General features: G+C 42.5%; 1 protein-coding gene across 4 annotated transcripts in view; it reads right to left on the reverse strand.

The window, feature by feature from the left end:
• PCSK5 (proprotein convertase subtilisin/kexin type 5) overlaps positions 1-19,640 on the reverse strand; it is a 290,087-nt gene that overhangs the window by 95,425 nt on the left and 175,022 nt on the right. For all 4 annotated transcript variants that reach the window (XR_013232545.1, XR_013232546.1, XM_077344762.1 and 1 more), the window contains exons 11-12: positions 4,599-4,716; positions 1,647-1,856 (exon numbers count right to left, since the gene is read on the reverse strand). Coding sequence is in view for 2 of the 4 variants with exons in the window: in XM_077344762.1 (XP_077200877.1) it covers positions 1,647-1,856; positions 4,599-4,716 (328 nt within the window). In the remaining 2 variants the exon portion in view is untranslated. The remainder of the gene's footprint in view (positions 1-1,646; positions 1,857-4,598; positions 4,717-19,640) is intronic.

The following is a 19,640-nucleotide window of genomic DNA, read 5'->3' on the forward strand; positions in this document are numbered from 1 at the left end:
AAATTTAATATAATTACAATGTCAAGTTTGGAACACTCAGGTCATGCAGAGAAATATGGGAACTGGATCAAGATGGGTCCAGAATATGACGAAATCCAGACTATTCTAAATCTAAAATTCCAGTTAAAACCATAGGATTTCTTATTAGGATTAATGAAAGAAGAATTGGTTCTTATATGCCACTTTTCTCTACTCGAAGGAGTCTCAAAGCAGCTTACAGTCGCCTTCACTTTCCTCTCCCCACAACAGACACTCTGTGAGTGAGGTGAGGCTGAGAGAGCCCTGATATTACTGCTTGAATAGAACAGCTTTATCAGTTCCCTGGCGAGCCCAAGGTCACCCAGCTGGCTGCATGTGGGGGAGTGCAGAATTGAACCCGGCTTGCCAGATTAGAAATCTGTACTCCTAACCATTATACCAAACTGGCTTTGAAGAAATGGAGAAGCAATATAGAATATTGTTCCAATATATAGTTACAGCAGCAAGGATTGTTTTTGCTAAGAAATGGAAATATCTACAAATTCCAACAATGAGAACTGGCTATTTATACTGATAGAGCTTGCTGAGATGACAAAATTGCCTTCCTTACTGAAAGAAAGTAGCCCACTTCATACAAGATTGGAAGCCCCTATTGGAATTTTTGCAACCAAGAGACAAAAATGACTAATTGAAGGTTCTGAAAATTAAGTTTAATAAGTTTAACAAGATAATGTAAATGTATTAAAGGATTATAGATATTAATTATTAGATATTAATTAACTCCCCTCAAAATCTAATGCCTCATTTTCATTAATACAATTATTAATTACTCAAATTGTGAAAATAATGGTAATTTGTAAGAGTAGTTACTTGAGGAGATGAGGAGACAAAAAAATTCTTAGCTTGTCCTGTCCCCTTGCATACGATCGATAAGCCCAGAGCAGCTGGACATGATTGGTATAGGAGAACCCAACAAATAATGAAAAATTGATGGAACAAATGAAAATATTTAAAAAAATCAAATGATACAATAAAAATATAACAGATAATATCTCTCCCTAAAGTTGTACTGTTACCATCACTTCTTATTTGAGAATAGTTTTCATTCATTCATTCATTCATTCATTCATTCATTCATTCATTCATTCATTCATTCATTCATTCATAAACCACCGCTCTCAAAGACTTGCGGAGGTTTACAATAAAATGGTAAAACAAGAAACCCTTAAAACCCCCACACATTAAAATACATTAAGATGGCTATTAGTTGGAATAAAACCTCCTTGCTCTACCCCTGTCCAGCTAGGAGTCCAGAGCTCTTTGCTTAGGAGGAGGGAACCTGATATCACCAACTCTAGGGAATCCCCTGATGGTAATTCCAGGACCTCAACCCGGTCTCAACCATACACCTGGGAAAGAGCTCTGTCTTACAGGCCCTGCAGAAAGCTGATAACTCCGGCAGGGCCCTTAAGGATGTCACATTTTAATATACAAGTGATGTCGCATTTTAATGCTCCCAGCACCAGAGTACAAGATTGCTCATTGTGACAGAGGATCTCAGATTCCCACAGTATTTTTTCTTTTTCTATATATTCTCCACTCATTTTTGTTTACAGATGAATAAAAATTTGAAATGTTTAATGCTCTGACCAGATGGATTACTGTACCTGTTAGCCAAAAGCTGAGACCTTGTTCCGGAGGGAGATGTCAAATAAATTGCCAGGTCACCCCGTCGTGGGTGCATTATAGTGATACGAACAACAACATGTTCCAGGTAGATCACATGGTGATTAGGATTATCTGCACAGCCTGTGGCTTTATATATTGAGCGAACACCATTGTCTGGTCCATTACGAATGCTATCTGGTCGTATTGTTCTGTTTCAAAAACAAATAACATGGTAGCCAGTGAATAACAGAATTACTCATTTTTAGGCTTCAAATATTTATATTTAATTTTGGTGATTCCTGAATTAATAGATTTTATGTATATTTTATTTAAAATGACCAACTTTCTTTCCAAAGCTTTGCTGTATCCTTCTTTCTGTTCTTTGAAGTATATGACAGTAATACTACTAGCTAAAGAGCATGCATTATTACTTGATTGAAAAAATGAATGAAAAATAAACGTTGTTTATAAATAATTCTTGATTCCAGAATATATATTTTTCATATTTTTCAAATCTACTAATTAAAAATATTTAATGGTTTAGAAATAACTTGCTCCTAGTCTAAAAATTTGTGATGACACAATGAGGTCATAAACTACTATATGCACTTCCAGAACTTTTCACTGCAATTTCATTATCATCCATGAAAAGAGTAATTTTCTTCCAAGTTCTCAAAAAAAGAGATAGAATGGATAGCACAAAACTAGTGGACTAATATTATTGTTCAAACATTACAAGAAAATATCAGACTTAGTCTATGCAAATCAAATGACAGCACCTTTCACATTGTAGAAACAACTATAATATATTAACTTCCATGGATAGCTTTCTTATCATGTAGGTACAGTATTTGTCCAAGGAAGAAAGTTTATTAATGATAAAGTAAAGCTAACACCTGGACCTTCAAAGAATAGAGGAGGTTGGTGGAATCAAAGGCAATCTGCCCTAAACCTGCTCATCAAGGAACCCTAAGACAAAAGTTTAAAAACCTCTACATTTAACCTCTGAATTTAGCAAAATATTCCATACATTTCTATTTTACATTTTGATACATTTCTAATTATTTGAGCAAGATAAGTTCAAATATATCCTTGGTAACGAGAATTTCTCTCCATATTGATTGATGAGAATATGGGCAGAGAAAGCAGAAACTTCTGTTCATTATCCCAGGATATACAAATAAACATAAACTGAGTACCGAATGGAGATCTGATAACTGCACTAATGTCTCCTGTGTTCCAGAATGGTCTTGCTGTGCTATTTCTGTGCATAAATGAGATGAGGTGGGAAGAAACAGGATTCTACTGACCTTAATAAGCTGCAGCACAGACTCACTAGAGAGGGTGGGTGGAGAAGTGTCTTGTTGGCTACAGCGGGCCATGTGACTCCAAAGCAGGAACCGTTTGCCCTGTGGCATTTGGCCTTTGGGCCAGTTGATCCTGGGCTGGGTGGTCATGAGGAAGGGGAAAGCTAAGCCAGGGGCCATGTCATAGATATGCTCTGTCCTTCCAAAGTGCTAAGCTCTTCAGTGGACGGTGGCAGTTTTTTTCACCCCCCCCCCCGAGTTTGGTTGTTCATCATTATTTGTAATTGTCATAGCTTTTGGTCATTGAAAAGGATACTTTTCAGGGGGGAGGTGGTGCCTACGAGTATACCTCCTCTCTGTTGAGAATTCCCTTAAGGAGTCCTGGAGATGTAACATTAACTGGCATGACCAGGTGGGGCTGTTGGTCGGCTCTCATCTCCAGGTAGCAGTGACCAGCACCCATATGGGACCCTGGAAATCCACCATTCCACAGTGTTACCCCTAGGCATTGGGTGGGTTGCCTGATGCTGGATCTGTCCTAATTTTGTGCCTATCCTCTTGCTCTACATGCAATAAAGCTGGAGCTTTTTTCACCCAAGTCTTGTGTCATGGATTTTCTCCTCACAACACCCATCCTTTTATAGCTCCAGGGTCCACAAGGATCCCACAGCGCAGAGATACAGTGCACCAGAAAAAGAGAGATGTAAACATTTTAAACACATACGCATTTCCAGAATAACAACAGAAATCTAATTTGATAGTTTTCTAACCTAAAACATCATTGAATTTATAGAGAAAGCAGACTATTAAATCACATAGTACACAAAGAGTTTACCATACCAAGCTGAAGGCAGATATACATTAGGGCAGTGGTCCCCAACCCCTGGTCCAGGGACTGGGACCAGTCCGTGGATCAGTTGGTATTGGGCCGTGGCTCCTCCTCATCCGCCTCCCTGGCTGCTGCCTCGGGGGCTGCCCTGCTATTCTGCTGCTAGCTCACCTTTGGTGCACTCCAGCAGCCACCATGGCTGGGGCTCCCCCTCAGCATGGCACTGTGCAGCTGCTGCTGGCAGCACCCCCCAGCAGGCAGTGGGAAGTCAGGGGCGCCGACGGGAAAGCAAGTAGAGCAAGGGCTCAGGCAGCGGCGACATCCCTCAGCAAAAGACTATCCTCCCCTGGGCCTCAGTAAAATTGTCAAGTGTTGACAGGCCCCCGGTGATAAAACGGTTGGGGACCACTGCATTAGGGATACGTGCTGATGTGGGTTTGGGTATGACCTAAAGTGGCTTTTGCTGCTACTTCATATATCTTGATTCCAAGAATTAACAGGAGCTCCTTAGATAGGTGTGCTGCTATCCTTGATCCCTATCTATTCTTTTAAACTGATTGCTGGCCTGGAATTTTTATGACGGTGTTCTGTTAGTTCTTCTGCCCACCAACAATTCTGTGTAGGATGGCCATGTAGACTGGCACAAAAGGTTCTGGTAGGTATGGGAGATAGTGCCTGCAAACTCTTCTGTAAAGGATCAGAGCAATACACCTGAGTATCTGGGACATTCCCAATGAGTATCAGAGAAGAGCTCTTTCTGAAGTATGTACAACTGTAATAATAATACGTCAGCAAATGTTTTCAGTAAGTATTACTTTATTTGACGATCTGTATTCTCAACACACACATGCTGGGAAGGTACAGTTGTCCACTTTTCTGCTTCCTTCACCATAGCTTCAGCATCCATTAATCCAAATCCATATAGATGGCTAACTGAAATATAAGCAAAATTGTTACAATTTTGTTACAATAATATTTTGTCCTTAGATAATACAATAGTCATTATAGTCTCTGCTTATATTCCTAATTTTTGCATCCCAATATTACCTTGTTTCCATATGATGCATAAACATGGGGGGGGACTTTTAGAAAGTCATGGGGGGAACAACAACTCTTTTTCCAACTAATTTTAGAGGGCATGGAAAAGGAACCTCCTATGCAATTTTATCTCTTGGACTGAGTGAAATGCTTTAAAAGTAAGGTTCACCTACTAAAAATATGTAGTAAAACTATTTCTATGAAAACCCCCATAGCCTTTCCTCTTTTCCTGCTTGCTTTTCTCTTTTCTATCCACCCACAATCCTACTTTTAGCTGTCTCCATCTTTGATTTTTTTCCTTCATTCATTCCCCAGGACACTCTCTACCAGGAAAACTATGGTCCAGTTGCATGGAGCTGACAGTTGGGCAAGGCCCAATTGCATAGTAGGGAACCTGCAAGGACTTGCAGGGGGCACCTTATTTTCACTGGTTGCATCCCCACATTATTTTTCTCTTCTCCTAGCAATTATCATATATTCACTTTTCCCTGCTCCCTTCTCTCTTTTGCACCCACCCATCAACCTTCTTTTTATCTGCCTATTTTCTGTAATATTTATTGTTTAGTTATTTATTTATACCTGCATTTCTGTGATACCTTAGCTGAATTCCAGATTGATCTCTGACAGACTCATATGTGTACTTCAGTGTACTTTAACCTATTGACCTATGTGCATCTCTGAAGAACTTCTATTTGTGTAATGCTGAGATCAACATGGGGAAGCAGCCTAGTTCACTGGTTTGGTTTGGGTGGTGTTATTATTATTATTATTATTATTTGCAAATATAAACATGATAAGATGTTTTGAGAACTTCCAGTATTTTTACTGACTTTGTCTACAAAACTGATGGATTAGTTTTGAGGGGAAGGAAAAAATTATTCCAAAGAGAGTGTTATGCCTTAACCAGTTTTGTTCATGATCATTCTTTGACCTATTTTTTTTATTTTTATTTTAAACAAAATTTTTAGAGGACATAGTATTTTGAGACACTGTAAAACTCAATCTTAAAACCAGTCTCCAACAGCACAATTAGGGGGGAGGGGGGAGAGAAACAGCACAGGGAGCCAACTGCCGTGAACACCGGTGTATGGGGGGCTAGTTATGGAAGGGTAGGAGGCTAACATTGCCACATACTCCAGTACCACTGGCATAGATGCAATGCCACAGCATGCTGACAGAGATCTAGTAGAAAACTCTGCACCAGTGGGAAACAGGGCATGACAAGGAAGTGGTCATAGTTAGGTGGCATGGGGACAGCTTCCTGAACAGATGCAAAGCTGCATCTGCCACAAATGCTGGTGTAGCCCATTGATTCATATTATGCCCCCCCCCAAAAAAAGTTCCACTCCGCTGCTGTGGCCACACCCCAGGACTCATAGAATCATAGAGTTGGAAGGGGCCATACAGGCCATGTAGTCCAACCCCCTGCTCAACGCAGGATCAGCCCTAGACATCCTAAAGCATCCAAGAAAAGTGTGTATCCAACCTTTGCTTGAAGACTGCCAGTGAGGGGGAGCTCACCACCTCCTTAGGCAGCCTATTCCACTGCTGAACTATTCTGACTGTGAAATTTTTCCCCCTGATATCTAGCCTATATCGTTGTACTTGTAGTTTAAACCTATTACTGTGTGTCTTTTCCTCTGCAGCCAACGGGAACAGCATCCTGCCCTCCTCCAAATGACAACCTTTCAAATACTCATGTCCTCTCAACCTCCTTTTCTCCAGGCTGAACATTTCCAAGTCCCTCAACCTATCTTCATAGGGCTTGGTCCCTTGGCCCCAGATCATCCTCATCGCTGTGTACAAGCCCTCATAGTCAAAGATGTCCATTAAGAGCAGCCCATTTTATTTAACGCAGCTTACTCCCAGGTAAGTATACACAAGATTACAATTAGAGTTTCAAACATTCCTGGGATTATGATATCTGAAAGACATGAAGCTAATATTTTTAAAAACTGGTTTTCTACAATCTCCGTATTCTATTTTGTTCACACTGATATTTCTATATTTTAGAGGTAACACCATACAAGCCAGGGGATGGTTACAGGGATTGTAACACCCCTCTGTACAGTACCAGAGCAGAGTACAGTATGTGTGGGGATTCTGGACATAATTAAAAATGTTAGTTCTTACCTTTAAGGCTCTAAATCAGTGGTTCTCAACCTTCCTAATGCTTCGACCCTTTAATACAGTTCCTCATGTTGTGGTGACACCCAACCATACAATTATGCAAGTGTTCTTTCACAGAAATTTAACCAAAACTGACCGATGGTGTGAAGATCCATTGTTCATGAATATATATAAATTGGTTTTTTTCCGGGGTTTCTCAGTTCAGTTCTGTCTCTTGTCCCACCATGCCAATCTCGCTTTTTTCCGCTGCTCCAGACAGATGAACGCTCTATCTCGATCTACCCTGCAAGGCTACTGTGTGGATGGTGTCCCCCGGCCAAGTTGCTAGCCATGCCACAACCCCTGTGAAAGGGTTGTTCAACCCCCAAAGGGGTCCAGACCCCCAGGTTGAGAACCACTGCTCTAAATGGTTTGGAACCACAGCAGTTGAAGGACCATCTCCTCCCATTATGCCAGTTAAAATCTACATTTCAAGCTCTGCTCTCTGTGTCACTGCCATAAGCAAGGAGCTAGGTGGTGGCTACAGACCAATATTTTCTGTGATGGCACCTCATCTTTGGATTACTTTGAAGCTTGCCCAAAGCCTACTTTAGTATCTTTTAGGTGTTAGGCTAAAACACATCTTTTGACCTTGTCTTTCAATTATGGGTTTTATCTTATCGTTTAAAATGGTCTTCCTGTTTCATGGACAGTTTTTATGCCGTTGAAGTCTAATGGCTTTTTAAAATACCATATTTTTTAAATTGTAAGTTACCTCAAGCAAGAATCTGAAAAGGTTACATAGAAATATACTAAATAAATAATTGCATTAAAAGGCAAATATGAAAATAGGCCAGCATATAAAGTAATACACTTGCACATATAATCATGTACATACGCAATAATGTGGCTTATATGACAGCAGTTACTTAAAAGTCTAGAATGTTGCCATTCCACATCTGACATTCTAAAATCCTTGTCAACAATCAACAATAGTATAATACACATGAATGGATACTGGCCGAATGCCTGTGTAAATAAAACAGTAGAACTTTTTCAATGCATCTTTAACCAGACATTAATAATGTATTCTTTTTAATACCAGAAAACTAAAAAGGATTTAAGGTCATCATATATCTGGTATATTTGAATTACGCATATTATATGAAGCTCACAACAGTGTGTGAGACATATTACATTATTTCAGAAATTGCCTCTCCCCAGTATCTAGAGTTGGACTGTAAGCTCTACAGTGAAGTCTTATATTTTATAGAAGCTAGTGCAAAATCACTATTGACATTGGTAAGTACATCAAAAAGGGCTCATTACTTTTAGAACTCTGACTCATAAAATTGAAAATTGGATTGTTGTATTTTGCTAATTTCCCATGACTGATAACATACTTAATGTTTCAAAATTTACTGTTTGTGACCAGGAATGAGTATGAGTAAAATGTAAAAATGTGTGTACCCCGCCCCCCACCCCGAAAAACATTTCTATCCAAGTCAAAACAGTCAGTGGTGCTGTGAAGGACTTCCATATGGAACTGTTCCAGACAGCTGATATTTGGCTGTCTGCAATGCCTGCACTTCAAAGTGCCCGATCAAATGGGTTTGGCTAGCAGCTGCAGGTACAGAGACAGGCCATCATTTTCTCAGACTAAATAATAACAATTTGAGAAAACATTACTGAGTTGATAAAAGTAGCAGGTCCCATGAATCTTAAAAGAAAAAAATGTGTCCACTCACTGTTCCTATACCATTAAAACATTCTCTCGGTGTATAAATTAGAAGTGATGCATAGGTTGCTCTCATTGTTTGCGTGCCTGATAATAAATTCTAGATCCTCCATGAGTGGGCTAAGATTACTTAAGACTTAAACTAGATGTTACAAACTGCATGAGTTCACCAATTACCGTAGCTTCTAGATTTGGTGGCAATGCATATATAAGCAGACAGCAGCGCCTGATTTGGATTAGGACCACAATATAGAAGAAGTAAGAATTTTTGCTTTATATCCTGCGCTATTTTCAGAGGCTGAAATGACTGGGGAGGGGGCACAGGGAGAACCATTATTTCATCTGTGAGGAACCCATACATGCAAGCATCAACGCAAGTGGTGGCTCTCAATGCAGCAAATAATGTTTCCATCCCCATTGGGGGAGCAGGTTTTAACTATATTTTAACAATGCATTTATCTTTATTTTATTGTCATAAACCTCCCCAAGCCAATTTACATGGAGGAGCAGAATAAAAATCCAAAAATGAATGAATGAATGGACACCAGAATGATTTGGCCACTGAAAACAACATGGGGATATGGCAAAGATTTCTTCTTTTTCTGTGAAGCAGTCCCAGTCTGAACTGGATCCAGCTCATCTACTCACAAGTTGGAACCAAGAACTAGTTTCCATGGCAAATGTCTAGTTAGGGTCATAAATACATAATAAGCAATAGCATCATACAAGGTAAGACATGGCTTATTGCCAAGATGGTAGATTGGGAATTACCTTCATATCTTTTTTTGAAACTGATATGAGGGCATATATCTTTGCAGTCTGTACATTATGCAGTATTATCTGAAAGGCTTGAAGAAACACTGCTTTCTCTGCACTAGCTAAATGCATCTCTAAATGTAGCTTTGTTAAATTTCAACTTCAGTGATCACCTTGAAAGTCTGGTAGCAAAGGATCTTGGTGTAGTGATTAGGAGTGCCAACTTCTAATCTGCGCTCCCCCACATGCAACCAGCTAGGTGACCTTGGGTTCGCCACAGCACTGATAAAGCTGTTCTGACTAAGCAGTAATATCAGGGCTCTCTCAGCCTCACCTACCTCACAGGGTGGCTGTTGTGGGGAGAGGAAAGGGAAGGAGATTGTAAGCTGCTTTGTGACTCCTTTGGGTAGTTGTTGTTGTTGTAAGGCAAACACCAAGATAATTTGTGACACATTCCTGCTATTTATTTATTTTCAGCATAATCAGCTTCCTGATGTTGTAGTCCTTCAGATTTTATTTATTCTATGAAGGCTTTACCTTATGTTAAATTTCCACCTCCACTTGGTTCAGCAGTACATTAACATATTTAATGGAAGTTGGATTTTCTTTACACTATAATAATGTGTCCAGTTTCCAACGGAAACAGAAAGTCCTGTTTACTACTTTAGTAGTAAGTGAAGAACACAGAGAACGAGATTTTCCTTATACAGCTCCCCTTCTATTCAGCTTGCATGGTTCTGCAGTTCTGAAGACAAGAACTTTCTTGTTCATCAGCGAAGATGATCACCCCAAGCAGAGACCAAAGAGAACCCATACTTGGGCTGGAGGAGAGTTACGGAACTATAATCTGGAAGCTGCCAACCCCCTGTTCAGTTATTATTATTAGGCAAGTTTTGTTTTCCCCAGTAAAGTCCTCAACTAGCTGACTAGCTAAAGATGCTTCTGGGCACTTGCTGCCACCAATTTTTCCAGCAGGAGGCTCGCATGCAGAAATACCCCCAAGCTACTGGTGCACACATCAAGGATACGACAGAACGGCTGGACAGGCTAATCAAACCTACAGATCATTACCCCTTCCTTCTCATCCATGTAGGAACAAATAATACTGCCCAGCAGAACATGGAACATATTAAAAAAGACTTCGTGGATCTGGGGGAAAAGGTAAAGGACCCAGGAGCACAGGTTGTGTTTTCATCAGTCCTTCCTGTAAGTGGCTGAGGCATAGGAAGAGAGAAAAAAATTATGCAAGTAAATGACTGGCTACGTCAATGGTGTTGACGGGAACAATATGGATTTCTGAATCACGGTCAACAATGTCAATATGAGGGGCCATTATCAGGAGACAGTGTGCACCACACAAGGGGCGGAAAAATATTTTGGGGAGAACCCTTGCACACCTGGTGAAGAGGGCTTTAAACTAGACACAAAGGGGGAGAGAGACATAAATTCAGAACTTGGTGTGATGGCAAGATCTGAACATGAGAAGATCTCAAATCTACAGTGAATGTTACATAAGCAGGGAACCACTAGCTTACAAGGAAGTTCAAAAACCAAAACCATGAGGCACACAAAGGATGGACTACGATGTCTCTACACTAATGCACAGAGTATGGGAAACAAGCAGGAGGAACTAGTAGTCGTAATAGAGGAAGGGGGCTATGACCTAATAGGAATCACAGAAACGTGGTGGGATAACACTCACAATTGGAATATTAAAATTGAATCTATTCAGAAGGGACAGACAAGAAAAGAAGGGGGGAGGTGTAGCAATATATGTTAGGAATTTTTATACTTGTGAAGAAATACAGGTACCCAAGCAAGAAAGTTCAGTTCAGTGTATTTGGGTAAATATAAAAGGAGTAGGAAATGAAAGTGGTATTATTATGGGTGTCTGCTATAGACTAGCGATCCCCAACCTGTGGGCTGCGGACCATATGGGGGCCGCGGACTAACTGCAGGTGGGCCGCGGAGGATGCCTTCTCCCCCCCCGCCGGCCCTTTACTTCATCCACAATCCGGCAGAGCTCCGCGCCTGCGCTCACTTGCTTGGCGATGGCTGCCTCTCTTCCCGGCCCCAGCAAGCTCGCCTGCCTGAGCAGAAGCGCCGCCTTGGCTTCCCCGCCCACCTGGAGTCCCAGCGCTTAAGCAGCGTTCATTGGCTTGCCGGCTGCCTCCCTTCCCAGCCCCAGCAAGCTCGCCTGCCTGAGCAGAAGCGCCGCCTCGGCTTCCCTGCCCACCTGGAGTCCCAGCGCTTAAGGAGCGCTCATTGGCTTGCCGGCTGCCTCCCTTCCCGGCCCCAGCAAGCTCGCCTGCCTGAGCAGAAGCGCCGCCTCGGCTTCCCCGCCCACCTGGAGTCCCAGCGCTTAAGGAGCGCTCATTGGCTTGCCGGCTGCCTCCCTTCCCGGCCCCAGCAAGCTCGCCTGCCTCAGCTGAAGCCCTGGACTCAAAGGCAATTGGAATTGGGTGAGGATGTGTCTGAAAAGCATGTTAGTTCCTTGTTGACTATAATCCTTGTTGTACCTTTGGCATTTTTAAAAGATCGTCAACAGCAGAAGCAATATCATTACAGCCTTTGCATTTCACTTTGGGAAACAGCAATTACCATACCATCACACATGGTGTTGACACATTGTGGTTTATGGAGACAAAATCAAAGATGCTTAGTACATTGAACCACACCTTCAGCTGCTACATGTACCACTGGGGTGGTTTATCCTGGCTTTAAATGCAAGCCTTTGGGGTCAGATGAATAGTTTGGTTTTGAGATTTTTCTGTGCCTTTCATCATGCATAGACTTTGATGTTATCATTGTGCATTTTACAAAATGTAGGAAAATGACACGATAATAAAGGGGCTTTATTGTTGTTGTATGGGATTGGATCCAGACCAAAGTTTTCCATCAGCATAATGAAACGTCCCCGCTTCATCTTCACATTGCAGCCCACCTCCACAAAATGATGGTGGATCAGGGAAATTGGTAGAGATTGCCAATTTAGGGCCAAACACGGTTTACAGCATCCACAGGTCTGATCCATGGATACTGAAGCCATTCTAGAGATTTATTCAGCCATTCCAAAATGCCACAAGGCTGGATCCTGATCAAGCCCATGGTGCATTTCCCCTCTCCATGCACATGCCGAAAGAGCCCCGCCCCCAGCAGTTTCAGATACTTTGTTAGTCCTATAGGTTCCACTGGATTCAAACTTTCTTGTGTTGTTTCAGGCCAACACAGCTGTAGAAATAGTGAGGCATCACAATCAAGCAAAATGATTAAGAGGCAGATGTCTTTGCAAAGTTTCTTGCAAAGGGTAAAAGGCCGAGTGAAGAGACAGAAGAGACAGAAGAACCGTCCACTTCCAAGAAAAGGAAAGTTTGTAGACAATACAATGAGTCCTATTTGAAATATGGATTTGTCCTGGTAGGTGATTTCCACACACCAAGCCCACTCTGCATAATATGCGGCAAACGGCTGGCTAATGAGGCAATGAAGCCTTCAAAACTGTTTCGCCACTGGGAGACCAAGCACCCTGGATTAAAAGACAAGCCCCTGGAGTATTTCGAAAGAAAAAAACAGGAACACGACGGACAGAAGAAATTACTGAAGGCCACCACATCAGTAAATGTGAATGCACTGAAAGTGTCATACTTGGTGGCTAATGAAATTGCTAAGGCTAAAAAGCCATTCACTATTGCTGAGGAATTGGTATTGCCCTGCTCTTTACACATGTGCCGTGAACTTCTAGGAGAGGCTGCTGTTAAAAAGTTCACACAGGTGCCTCTGTCTGCTAGCACCATGATTTGGCGCATCGCAGACATAGCCGAAGACATTGAGACACAATTGTTGGAGAGGATTAATAAATCACCATGGTACGCCCTCCAGGTTGACGAATCTACAGATGTTGACAACAAGGCATTACTACTTGAATATGTGTGATATCTTTATCAGGAGGATGTGCATGAGGGATATGTTATGTGCACTATCATTGCCAACCAACACCACCACTGCAGAACTGTTCAAGTCGCTGGATGGTTTTATATCAGGAAAACTGAAATGGTCCTCTTGTGTTGGCATCTGCACAGATGGCGCTGCTGCCATGACCGGACGGCTGTCTGGTTTAACAGGTCGGATCAAGGAAGTTGCCCCTGAACGTGAATCTACACATGGTATCATTCACAGGGAAATGCTGGCAAGCCAAAAAATGCCAACAGAATTGAACAGTGTGATGAATGATATTGTTAAAGTCATTAACTATGTCAAAACACAAGCCCTCAACTCACGCCTCTTTGAGCAACTTTGTGAGGAGATGGATGCAGAGTACAGACGCCTTCTCTTATACACAGAAATAAGATGGTTATCCCGAGGGAAATCGCTGGCCAGAGTGTTTGAATTACGAGAGCCTCTGCAAACATTTCTCACAGAAAAGAAGTCACCGCTGGCAGCAAATTTCATTGACAAGGAATGGGACACCAAACTGGCTTACCTGTGTGACATATTCAACCTGCTCAATGAACTCAATCTGTCACTTCAAGGAAAAATGACAACTGTCTTCAAATTGGCAGATAAAGTAGCTGCATTTAAAGCCAGATTGGATTTGTGGGGACGGCGCGTGAACAGGGGCATATTGGACATGTTTCCAACATTAGCGGGGATTTTGGGTGAGACTGAGCCTGAGCCTTCATTCTCCCAGCTGGTGCACGAGCACCTGGCTTTACTTTTAAAGGAGTTTGAGCGCTACTTCCCAGCCACAAAAGACCCACGAACTGGCAAGGAATGGATCCGTGACCCATTTGCCAACAAACCAGGCAAATCTAGCCTGTCTTTAAAGGAAGAAGATCAGCTGCTGGAGATTGCAAATGATGGCGGCCTTAAAAGTATTTTTGAGAAAACAACTCTGCCGGTATTCCGGATTAAAGTCATGGCAGAGTACCCTGAGATCGCCACCACAGCACTGAAAGCCCTGTTGCCATTTCCAACATCTTATCTGTGTGAAGCAGGGTTTTCTGCAGTGACAGCAACCAAAACAAAACAATGGAGTAGACTGGACATAAGCAACACACTTTGGGTGTCACTGTCTCCCATCACTCCCAGATGGGACTGTCTTGTTGGAGAGAAACAAGCTCAGGGTTCCCATTGACTTGTCATTGTTATGAGTTAAAATTTCCATGAAAATAAAATGTTCCTTATGTTCATTGTTGTGGCGTGTCTGTATCTTATTTTGAAGGGATGTTTAAACATTACCATAGCGATCAGAGAGCGTTAGGGCAGTGGTTGAGAGTAGAGGAGTAAACTACCACCCCCCCACCGGGCCTCAGTAAAAAGCGTTGAGTGGTCCCCGGTGATAATAAGGTTGGGGACCATTGCTATAGACCACCAAGCCAGTCAGAGGACCTAAATGAGATACTGCTAGACCAAATTACACAATTTTCAAAAAAGGAGGAAATAGTGGTCATTGGTGACTTCAATTACCCAGGTATCTGTCGGATGACTAACTCTGCTAAAAATACAAACTCCGTTAAATTCTTAACTTGTCTTGCTGACAGCTTTATTTCCCAGAAAGTAAAGACGGGAACCAGGGGCTCTGCTATTTTAGACTTGATTCTCATCAATAGGGAAGAACTGGTAGATGAGGTGGAAGTAGTGGGCACACTTGGTAGTGGTGACCATGTGCTTTGGAATTTTCAATCGTGGGAAAGAGAAAACCTTTACGTAGTCGTATGTATAGACTGGACTTCAGGAAAGCTGATTTTCACAGACTTAAAGGTATGTTGAGTACAGACCCATGGTCAGAAAGACTTAAAGAGATAGGAGTCCAAGAGGGCTGGGAATGTCTTAAAAGTGAAATACTGAATGCTCAATCACAAACAATTCCCTTGAAAAGAAAAGATGGAAGGAGCCTAAGTAAGCCAAGTTGGCTCCATAAACAGTTGTCAAAAGATTTGAGGAATAAAAAAGAGTCATTTAGGAAATGGAAGAAAGGCCTTATTACAAAGGATGAGTATAAACAAATAACCAATAATTGTAGGGGGAGTGTTAGAAAAGCTAAAGCTTGATATGAGCTTAGGCTAGCAAGAAATGCTAAACATAACAAAAAAGGCTTCTTTAGTTATATTTCAAGACAGAAAATCAGCATGGGTTTCGCAAGAACAAGTCATGTCAGACCAACCTTATCTCTTTTTTCAAGAAAGTGACTACCTTGCTGGATCAGGGGAATGCCGTGGACATAGTTTATCTGGATTTCAGTAAAGCTTTTGATAAGGTTCCAAATGATATTCTTGTTCACAAGTTGGTAAAACACGGTATGGATGCTAATTCTGTCAGGTGGATCAATAACTGTTTGACAAATTGTACCAAGAGGGTATTTGTTAATGGTTCAGCATCTTCTTGGAAAAAAGTGACAAGTGGAGTACCCCAAGGATCTGCCTTGGGGCCTGTGTTGTTCAACATATTTATAAATGCTTTGGATGAGGGATTAGAGGGTATAATTACATTTTCAGATGATACTAAACTGGGAGGGGTAGCAAACACAACTGAAGACAGCAACAGAATACAGGATGATCTTGATAAGCTCGAGAAGTGGGCTAAACAGAATAAAATGATGTTCAATAGGGACAAATGTAATGTCCTGCGTTTAAGTAGGAAAAAACAAATACACCAATATAAGATAGGAGAGACTTGTTTTGGCAGTAGCATGTGCGAAAAGGATCTAGGAGTCTTAATAGACCATACATTGAACATGAGTCAGCAGTGTGATTCAGTGGCTAAAAAGGCAAATGGGATTTGGGGCTGTACCAGACGGAGTATCATGTCCAGATCATGGGAGCTGATGGTATCGCTTTACTCTGCTCTGGTTCATCTTCACTTGAAGTACCGTGTTCAGTTTTGGGCACCCCAGTTGAAGAGGGATGTTGACAAACTGGAACGTGTTCAGAGGAAGGCAATAAAGATGGTGAGGGGGTTTGGAGACCAAGACATATGAAGAAAGGCTGGGGGAGCTTGGTCTGTTTAGCCTAGAGAGGAGATGACTGAGAGGGGATCTGATAACCATCTTCAAGTATTTAAAAGGGTACCATATGGAGGATGGAACAGAATTGTTCTCTCTTGCCCCAGAGGCACAGACCAGAACGAATAAGATGAAATTAATTCAAAAGAAATTCCATCTAAACACCCGGAATAAGTTCCTGACAGAGCGGTTTCTCAGTGGAACAGGCTTCCTCAGGAAGTGGTGGATTCTCCATCTTTGGAAATTTTTAAGCAGAGGCTAGATAGCCATCTGACGGAGAGGCTGATTCTGTGAAGGCAAAGGGGTGACAGGTTATAGTAGATGAGCGATTGGGATGTGAGTGTTCTGCATAGTGCAGCGGGTTGGACTAGATGACCCATGAGGTTCCTTCCAATTCTATTATTCTATGATTCTATGTGCTCCATTAAGGGGACTGCAACTCCATCCATAACAGGAGACAACTTAATGAGATTAAGATGCAGTATATTAGCCTTTATCCATTTCACTTAATTAAAGATTGTGTGAACTGCTTTATTTCACTCTGTTTCATGCAGACTATTTCTGCAGTAGGGATATTGTTCTGTTTTGTATATTCAAGGGTTGAGGATTTTGTCCATTTCTGTAGTGAAATTCACCTCTTTGGGTGCAGACTCAAATTGCCCTCTCATTTGCCCCGCAACAAAGGAATCCCCAGAAAACTGGTTTTCATTTTTAAAATCCAGGACGAACATGGTCTAATTTTAGTCTGCCAAATGCACAAATGCATGCAGTCAGGTTTTTCCCCATGCCTGCCATTTTGAGTTGTTTTGGAACACCCTTTCCTCAACCCCACCCTGCCTTCCTCCCCTCTCTTCCTCCTTACCAAAAAATCTGCCTTTTTAATTACCTCCCTCCTTCCCCCCAAGTGTCTTGAATAATTTAAAAAACAACAATGAATTATAGTGTTACTAGCTTCAAAGCCTGTTCCTAAGAATGGGCCTTAAAAGGGTTCCCTCCCCTGGCCCCCAGCCAGCCAGATTGTGGTTTTGGGCTGCAGCTTGCAGCCGGATCAAGTGGGATGGGCGGGGGTTGGCCAGCTCGTTAGCAGTACCAGGACAGAGCTCCTTAGCAGGCAGTCAGCAGGCCAGGAGGCCCTCATTAGCAGGCTCTGCTCAGCAGGCCAAGAGGCCCTCGTTAGCAGGCCCTCCATCATGACTGTTTGCCCAGGGCCTTCTCCCCTTACCTGCTGCTGGCTCCAGGCACTGAGGCGCGTTTGAGAGCAAAGAGGCTAGAGTCTAGGGACAGAGGGCAGGAGCTGCAGGGACAGGGCCAATCAGGCCCTATTCTAACTTGGACAGCCGGACATGTTCCACCACCCCAGGCTGTTTCACAAATATATAGAGGAACCATGGATAAGGATCTTAACACTGCTTTGCAGGAGTGGTATAAATAAAGCGCTAAGGGTTGTGGGGGAGGGCTTGGTCTGGGATGGGGGGGCAACAATTGGCCCCTTGCCCCCAGACTGACAAGGAGAGGGCCCAATCGACTGGCGCAAAGCACCAGCCCATTGGGCCCTCTACTTGTTAGCGCGCCTCCTGACCTGCAGGCTTAATATCTAGTAACATTATAATGCTGCTGTCTATGACTGCAAGGATGCTTTTTTAAAACTTAGAAACAACACTGTAATGCTTTCACCCTGCAAGGTTGTTTTTTAAAACTCAGGTTTATTTTTTAAATTACATTTGGCACACTTTGGGGAGAAGGAGTGGTGGTAATCAATGGTTCAGAATGGTAGTATTAAGGGGCATAATGAAAACAAAGGTGCAAGCAGACACCCTTTTGCAAAAAAACACATTTTTGGAAAAAGGGAAGGGAGCAAGGCATGATGGAACGCTGTCTCCATGAGACTTAGTGTGGGAAGCATGTCATGAATTTCAGCCTGAGAAATAATGGGAGGGAAGCCCAAATGTGGAAAGACTAGGAGCAACTCGCAGCATCCAAAGGAAATCCAAAGTGGAGCTAAAACAAGGGATGTCTCCTAATATAGAAATGGCCCCTGTGTCTGACTGGTGGTTTCAGTCTAGCTGTGATCAAACTTCTCCATATCAGTTTGGAATTTGGTTTGGCAAACCAAGCTATTCCATACCCCAAATCAGAAAATACTATTTTTCTCCTGTGCTATTCTGAACTGTGGCTCCATTGTGCTCCTGATGATTAAAATTGGTTACTGTGTGTTCCTCACTGAGCCTCATACTCTGCTCTGCCCCCCTCTCTCATTTACCTGATTTAGCAGCCTAGTAGCAACAGGACAAATAAGGCCTCGAAAACAAGCTTCACAGAAACCAGTGACCATAAGAAATGCAGCTTGTCACAGGTACTTCCCAAATGGATTCAAGCAATCCAGGAACATTTATATACACAAAGCTCCAGTGCTTTGAAGCTAGGTTTCCAGAATTCTAGGTGCCAAAGAGGGAGGGATAGAAATCTTCTATGTCTATACAGGCTAAAGTTAACTTAAATTTCCTTTTAATTTTGCTTATTTCAAACATTATCCCCTGCCCTGTACCCAAAGGGCATTTGGTACCATGTGAATAGCAGCATAATAAAAGTGTTTACAAACAAATGGAAGAAGTGAACAACATTGTCACGTGTAGTAATATAAGAAAACAATATCTCTGTTAAGCCCTGGGGGTTCCATTATCCTGAGTGTTGTAATAACTTGTAACACTCATTTAGGTATGTTTTAAACTATCTTTAAACAGCCCCATGGCGCGGAGCGCCACGGACTGAATAAAGAAGTAAGGGCACTGTGGGAGGAGTTAGGGCGGGCCCTGTCCGGGATAAAAACTCGGAGGGGCCAATCAGGAGCCGCAAAGCGGCTCCTGATTCGCCCCTCCAAGTGTCCATCCCACCTGAATCAGGCACTGGGGAGCCGCGCGAAGCGCGGCTCCCCATTGCCTGCTTCACCAACACAGCCACAGGTGAGCAGTCGGCCGCACCGCCTTCTCCCGGCCGCCGGAGTGGCCTCGCGGTGTCTATGACGCCGCGAGGCTGCTCCGCCGGCCGAGAGAAGGCTTGGAAGAGCCAGGGGCTCCCTTGCCTAGGGCCCGCTGTATTCAGAACACAGCGGGCTTGAATACTAGTTTTGCAATAAAACAGATAATTTGAACCCCTTCTCCCTATTGAGCATCCCAGGAAGTGGAAGAAAAAGTGGAAGAAAAGCATGCCTACTGGATG

The sequence above is a fragment of the Paroedura picta genome, chromosome 7 (genome assembly GCF_049243985.1).
Source record: "Paroedura picta isolate Pp20150507F chromosome 7, Ppicta_v3.0, whole genome shotgun sequence".
Classification (NCBI taxonomy): Eukaryota; Metazoa; Chordata; class Lepidosauria; order Squamata; family Gekkonidae; genus Paroedura; species Paroedura picta.